General features: G+C 34.4%; 1 protein-coding gene and 1 long non-coding RNA gene across 2 annotated transcripts; one reads left to right on the top strand and one right to left on the bottom strand.

Annotated features, from left to right (window-relative positions):
* Nucleotides 1-329: 329 nt before the first annotated feature.
* Nucleotides 330-4,462, bottom strand: LOC126683123 (uncharacterized). The gene is made up of 5 exons (XM_050378957.2): nt 3,960-4,462; nt 1,978-2,028; nt 1,807-1,869; nt 1,632-1,700; nt 330-914 (listed from the first exon to the last, which is right to left on the bottom strand). The coding sequence occupies exons 1-5, from the start codon at nt 4,296-4,298 to the stop codon at nt 648-650; spliced, it is 789 nt and encodes a 262-aa protein (XP_050234914.1). The 5' UTR covers nt 4,299-4,462; the 3' UTR covers nt 330-647.
* On the top strand, nt 3,155-4,581 carry LOC126683124 (uncharacterized). Its single transcript, XR_007641611.2, has 2 exons — nt 3,155-3,501; nt 3,662-4,581. It is a non-coding gene; the product is annotated as an uncharacterized LOC126683124 (long non-coding RNA).
* The last annotated feature ends 3,061 nt before the right edge of the window (nt 4,582-7,642 follow it).

Here is a 7,642-nt window from a genome sequence, read left to right as displayed (position 1 = left end):
AATAAAATAGAAAACCAAAAGTAAAATAGAATACTCTATTTTGTTCTCCAAAAGTACTCTATTTTAAAATACACTATAATAGAGCGACTCTATATATAGAGTAAAAAAAAGTAAGGTACACTATAATAAAGTTGGATATAAAGTACTATTGGAGAGGATTTGCACACCAAATTGGCAATTTGGTGTGTTGTTGGAGATGGCCTTAAACATCAGATTATATGCATTAAGATCATCAAACAAATTTCTAACTTCACATACAGGCTACAGCTATACATACCATTTTATTATTTACACCTCATAACCGCAAGCATTTGAAGAAACAAGTGTGATTGAACTCAAATAATACCAAAAATGTCTGATTATCTATAGAAAAAATTACAATTTATGTGTTTATAATTTCTAAAAGAAGAAAACAGAAGGAATGAGGGTTTTGCCCCAAAGAATTTGGAAGAATGTAGAAATCTGCCTAAGTAAAGAATCTAAAACTGTGAACTAATGATTAGGATCTCTACACTACCCTCAGTACCTTCGGTATAAAAAAACAACAAACTTATGCAGTGAAGGCAGTAATTTTACTACTTACATCTGTGCTACTTGTTAGGCCTCATTTCACATAAAATTTACTATCAGTATCCAACTGATTCTTCTCAGCTTATTCCACATAATATATCGGTGCCTGAGTAATCTTCCACGGCTACATTTAGGTCCGGTAGCATAAACCCGGACTTACTATCTCCATCTTCTTGTTTCTGGAAGGTTGCATCTGACGAAAATGTCTCGAGTTTATTGCATGCTGCAGTTAACTGACTCATCGAATGTGATAAGTTTATTTGCTTTGATGTAAGTGAATGGATTTCCTCAGCTTTAACTGCAGCTCTAATTATGTGTGGTGTCTGCCTTGACAGCAAATCGACCTGTAAGAAATAGTTAAAATTTTACATCCCTGTTGGTCCTGGGCAGGTTTTTATGAAATAACTTGCGTAGGAAAATTTAAAATGAATAGCACAGCATTTTCCAAGTAGGGATTAGACAACAGAGAAAATCAACCAAATGCTTATCAGAAGTACTAGAGAGTTTCTCAAACAATGAAAACAAATTGTAAGTGATAAAATATTTGAAAGTCTATGTTGAAGCACTGGCATAGAAAGAAAAATAACGTGGAAGCAACTGCCTTAGAATTATATTGTTTTACAGAGTGATAAATTGATACCACTGGGAAAACTAGCAACAGACCTCCCAGATAAATGCCTTCAACAAACTGAGGAGAGTCCCCAATGGGGCACTTACATCAAAGCAGCAATGTACAGACTACATGGACATTAGGATTCGCAAACACATAATGCAGTTCAGAACAGAAAAACATGAAGTCCAGTTAACATGTTAGAGTTACGAGCTCTTAGGATTCAGTTTAGTATCCCAGACTTACTAATTACAGGGTTTCCGATGGTGAGTGCACAAAGCAAGTAAATGGAGAATTATATATACCAGGCAGCACTCATGAACAAAAATGTAGCCTTAGAGGTATAAATAAGTAAGAATAACACATTTTGCTTCATTTTAGGTGCAATTCTTATAAAACTATCTACTGGAGATACAGTAGAGATCAAATAATAAGAAAACAAGATGCTGACCTTCAATCTCTTCAAGCTTTCATTTTCAGCTCTCTGATTCTCTACAGTGAGACGCAAGGTATCCAGTAGCTGCTCAACAAAAGAAGAAGATTAGTATTTGATTAAGTAAACACTAATCAGATCAATGCCTTAAAAAAGTTGAAAGTGAAAAAGAAAGACGTAATCCAATACATACATTTTTCAAACTAATCCTTTCCGTCAACAGGAAACTCTCCTCTTCTTTAAGCTCATGTAAAGTCTGCCACCAAACAAAAACAAATAACAGTTTAATAACAGAAATATCATTTTACAATTCATTTTTTTAAAAGCTACATACTTTCTAAAGATTAATGAACAAAACTAATACCCTCTTCTTTCTCGACCGCTTTGTCGTTTGCGTCTCATTAGTAACAGCAACCTGCACATTGCAAATAAGACATTCAATCAATGAACAAATACAATTTACACATTCAAACACAAACATGTAGCTAGACAGAGATGAATTTCCCCATCCCCAAATCATATATTTTTGGTAGCTAGATAACAAATTAGTTTTCCAAAAAGAAATGCAGACAAAAACAAACGAAAACGCAAAGAAAGTTCCTTGAAATTTCACTTCATGTCCACAAGAACAGTCCAAGCCAGACTAAGTAAGCTTTTCCTTTACCCACTTAGCCGACACGCCACAATAAATGGTCTCACGGCACGCTCCTGACAATTCCTGTCTTCTTATTGCCACGTGATTTCACACTTCAATGTTCAACCCTCTAATTTTTTCAAGAACCCAACTAGAATAACTCCATTTATACTACTGAAAGCGTATTTAGACCCAAAAAGTACGGAATTTGAATCCAACCATGCCCAATTAAATGAAAAAATGTTATTCTTTTTTCAGAAAACCCATCTTAGAGTTAGGTAAAAGAATAACAATAAACCACCAAATCAGCTATAACCCATATATTTGGCAAAAATGTGGTCCCACTCCTAAAAAAGACTCAATTTTTTAAAATCTTTTTTTCCAAACCAATTCTCACCTAATAACATAAATTACCTTCCCCAACCAAATTATAATTATTTTAATGTATTATTGAAACGTATGAGTACCCTTAAACTTCTATATCGTAGTAACAAATAAGTAAATTTAATTTTTTTTAGATCAATTAGATCCCTAATTTGTGTCTTCGAGGTCAAATTGATCAATTAGTCATTAATCTTTAAATTTGTGTCTCTGTGTATAAATCTGCATTTTGAAATTATTTGACCTAAATTAAGAGAATTTATTGACAATAAAATTAAAAATAACTTGAAACGACTTATCTAACCTGAAAACAGAAGTTCGGATCTAATTGATTCAAATAAGTTAAAATGTATTTATTTGAGCCCGAATTTAAATTTGAGAGCTACATTGACCCTTCGTTTAAAAGAAAAAAGTGTGTCAGAAATTTTGAAAAAGAATCATAGCGGCCAATCAGCTGATGACACGAGGCTATTTACAGATTTGTTTACTGAAAGCAAAAAAAGGAAGGGTCGAGATTGAGCTGTCATGCAAAATGCTGTCACGTGAGAAAAGACAAATTGTTTTTCTATTTCAAATTTAAGTGCGCCCGTAGTAAGTGGAGAACTGCGGCTGCCTACACCAAATCATTTGCCCTCCGTAACCACTAACTACACTTTATTAGCCCACACCAAACTACACGCAGACACTATTTGCCACGAATACACGCCACCGATTTATCAGCTCATAATTCACTTTTACGCTTTCCCCAAACTGCCCTTATTATTTAAAAACAAATTCACTTTTTCAAACTATGGAAATTCGGAAAATCTGCCAACTAAAGTTTGACTCTCGTTAAGGACAGAATCGTCGTTTTGCTGTAATGTGAAAGATCAGGTAGTGTGTACTTACCCGACAAAACACTTAGATTCCTGCAAATTTATCTTTTTGGACGGAATTAACCTTTAGGATAAGGGCTTTTATAGTCTTTTTTGTTAATGAATTAGAGATATATTTTTCAAAATATTGATGACAGATTGGATTTTTTTTATAATAGGAAGTCAAAAGTTTGAAAGAAAAGGGCATTTCAGTCAAAGGAAACAAATCCGATGGCCGATGAATTTCCCGATCCGGAAAATTAAGGGTATAATTGTCAGGATGTGAAATTAAACATTCCTAAATTAAAAGAGAAGCAAAATATTGATGGTCGTAATGAATAAGAAAGTAAATAACCAGCTCATGAAGGGTCAGTTTCGTCAATTTAGAAATAAATGACACCAAATAGACCAAACCGAGTCGCCGAGTCAAACCGTTCTCAAAAAAATAAAACAGCAGCAAAAAATGGCAAAACAAACCTTAGATCTCGCGGTGTCAACAGTTTTATTGGTAGCAGGTAAACAAGACGACTCTTCAAATCCACCGCCGCTGACGGAGGAAGTGCCGCCGCTCCAAGAAAGCGGCGTGGTAGGACTAGCACGGGTAGCCGCGTCACTTTTCTTCCTAGAAATTTGCTTGGACCGCCGCTGTCTAACGCTCCAGTCAATTTTCAACGCCGGAGAAAAAGCTTTATACGGTTGCTGCGGCGGGGACAGAGAGGAAGAAGAGACGGTTTGTTTAAGGGCGGAGAGGAGCTGAACGACGAGAGTGTCGTCGGTGAAAGCGAGCTGAACCCAGTCGTCTTCTTGAGCAGACATGGTGATAAAATAGTAAATATTGTGATGTTGGTGGTGGATTGTAGAGAGAGAAAGTGTAGAGAGAGAAAGTGAGGTGGAAATTGGAATGAATGAAGAATGAAGGGTATTTATGCGGTGGAATGGGTGCTTTAATTTCTTCTTCTTCTTGACATTTCATTTTACTTTCTTCTCCTTTTTGTGGATTGGTTTTTGTTTTTGTATTTTTTCTTTTAGTTATTATTGATAGATTTTGGGTCCCACTTACCATGTCCACATGGCATTTAAATTGTCACTGTTTTTTTAATTGAGTAATGATTTCTTCGGTTTTTGAATTTATGACATGGATTTGTGTGAACTTAGCTTGATTTATTTACAAACAAAGTATCAATTCACCCCCTCAACTTGACACAAAATATCAAATATGTCAATCCGCCGTTTTTGATACAAACTAACCTATAATTTATGTTTTCGTATAAAAAAACACGCAACTTGTATTTTCGTATTAAAAAAAAATCATTCTGACATAAAAAGAGAGTATAGATTAACTTATTATAATTTTTAAATCTAATTTATCCTAATTTTACACTAATTAATTAAATTTAATTAAAACTAATTTTAACCTCATTGTTGCAAAAGGTATATATAGTGTCTTTTTATTTTTAAGGACATATTTGATTGCTTTGTTAACCCTATACATTTCATCATAGACAGCCAATTGAAGCCCTTTAATCAGTGTACATTATTCGTAATAAACGAATAAGTGGACTAATAATATTTAACTATCATCTCACAATCACTCCAAAACTTGCGATCACCGGCATTTAGAGTTGCTTTTATATCTTTGTAGTATCGAGAATCTTTGAATGTCTTCCTTGTGAAAAATGCAAGAAGGTCGTGTTGGTGGTCAAGAATACTCTTCAATGCAATAAAAGTGGTAGCAAATCTAGTTTGTCCCCGTCGAACAATTTCAGTCCATCCTTCCCTCTTCCTCAACCAAGCCAACAAAAAAGCATGATTGTACACAAATTTTGTAATTACAGCATCCCTCTTTGCAAGGTAACTAACAAGGTCCATTTTTCCAGTATCACCAAGAATTAAATTCAAACAATAGGCGGCACATGGTGACCAAATAATAGAAGAATACCTCTCTTAAAGCGCTGTTTTGGCAGTTTTGTAATTGACTCCATTATCAGTAACCAAGTGGACCACGTTTTTTGGTCCAATCCATTGGACTAATTCCACAAACAAATTGCAAAGGGTCTTGGCATCTTTGACAACATCGGAAGCATCTACCGGCCTAATAAATATCGTTCCCTGCTTGCAATATACTAAGAAATTGATAAGTTGTCGATTTGCCTGATCCAGCCAACCATCAGCCAAGTGCATCCTCTTTCTTCCCAGAAGCTTTGATAGTCTGTAACTAACAACTCAACTGCTCCTTTCATGCTTCCTAACACGGTGGTCCGTAGTGCATGGTATTTTGGCATTTTATAACCAAGATTAACAGCTGAAATAGCATCCGCCATTTGCTGAAAATATATTGAATTTACGACATTCAATATGATGAAATTATCGTAGAAAAATAGAGCAATAGTCATGTCAACGTTATGCAAAACCTCTTTATAAGAGCACTTTTAATAGAATGTTGTGCACCCAAAATGGTTCTAAGTGCAAAAAACGTATTTGATTTTTCAATTCGCTTTTTTTTTTTAGAAGATGCATCCAAACTTAATATGTAATTTCCCTTTCCTAGATCACTTGACAAAGACAATCTCATTTATTGTCCAAACTCATCTACATGAGGAGTAGAAAATATCTCTTCTTGAACAATTCCTTTTTCTTCATTTTTTTTATCAAACTCAAGCAATGATTGTTCCATTTGATATCGTACATCAAACATAAATTTTTTACAAGAAGCAATATCTCCTTTTTGCCCGGCTAGATGTTTCTTCATTCTATGGATTCCTCCATCTTTATAAGCATTGTTGCAATGCAAACAAATTCATATTTTTTTCCTTTCAATACCCACTTCTAAAATGTTCCCATGCCAAATCGGTTTTCGACCTTGCCGATGATTGAATCTCATTAGGCACAGTAGCACTTTGTTTTCCGCTTGATGAGTCCATTCCTATAAAAAAATGAATATATTTGAGATCGCATAGCGAATAAGCTGAACATTAACAATATGGGCGGGCAGGATAAGTACTTAGGCCTACGAGCGGTTGCCAGTAAGTCAAAAGTAGAAACCTTTAAGGAAATATACTCCAAAGTACGTCAGAAAGTTGCGTGGTGGAAGGAAATCCTTTTATCTTATGGCGGGAGAGACCTTATTAAAAGTGTGGCGACGGCGGTGCCGATTTTCTATATGACGTGTTTTCTGCTTCCAAAAAGACTTTATAAGGATATTAATAGGATTATCTCAAACTTTTGGTGGGGCCAAAATAATGAGAGAATGGCGGATGCATTGAGTCTCGTGGAAGCATATGTGTACTAGGAAGGAGATTTGGGGCTAGGGCTTTCGAGATTTGGTGAATTTCAATCTTACTCTTCTTGCAAAGCAAGGGTGGCGGTTTCTTACCAACCCCGACTCTCTAGTATCTCGTGTTTTTATCATTATTTGACTCTAATCATAATTTTTTACTCTCAAGTGACAACTAATGACAACTGTCATTATTTTCTTTTCTCTCTCTTTTTTTTCTCTCCTCTCTTCTTCTTCTTCTTCTTCTTCTCCTTCTTCTTCTTCTTCTTCTTCTTCTTCTTCTCTGTTTGGCTTTACTTCGCCAATTTTTTATCTTCTTCTTTATTTCTTCTCTTCTTCTTCGCCGTTCCTTCATTGGTGGTCGTCACGCAATTACTCAACCGTCACTCCGCCGTTCTTTTCATATTCGATTTTAGTTTTTTTTAAATTCGTTGTGATAATTACGATTTATATTGACTTTTATATCTAAATAAATTACTCTTTGATTTTATCAATTTTAGATCTAAAAATATGCATGAAAAAAACAATTTTCTGTACAAAAAACGATTTTCTGCACAAAAAATAGCATCTGATTATCATATGAGTATCACTGCATTATCATAACATTATCATAGCACTGCAGAAAAAATGATTTTTTTTAAAAGACAACGTCTGATTATCATATGAGTATCACTATATTATCATGTTGTTATCATAACACTGCAAGAAAAAAATGATTTTCTAGAGAAAATAATATTTGATTATCATATCGTTATCATAATATTATCATATGATACCGAGATGATAATATTTATGGTACCTAAATGATAATGTTATGATAATATTTATGACTATGTTATGATAAAACAATATCTGATTATCATGTCAGTATCACTATATTATCATG

Source organism: Mercurialis annua, linkage group LG5 (assembly GCF_937616625.2).
Source record: "Mercurialis annua linkage group LG5, ddMerAnnu1.2, whole genome shotgun sequence".
NCBI classification, from domain to species: Eukaryota; Viridiplantae; Streptophyta; class Magnoliopsida; order Malpighiales; family Euphorbiaceae; genus Mercurialis; species Mercurialis annua.
This window is presented reverse-complemented; position numbering and strand designations above follow the sequence as displayed.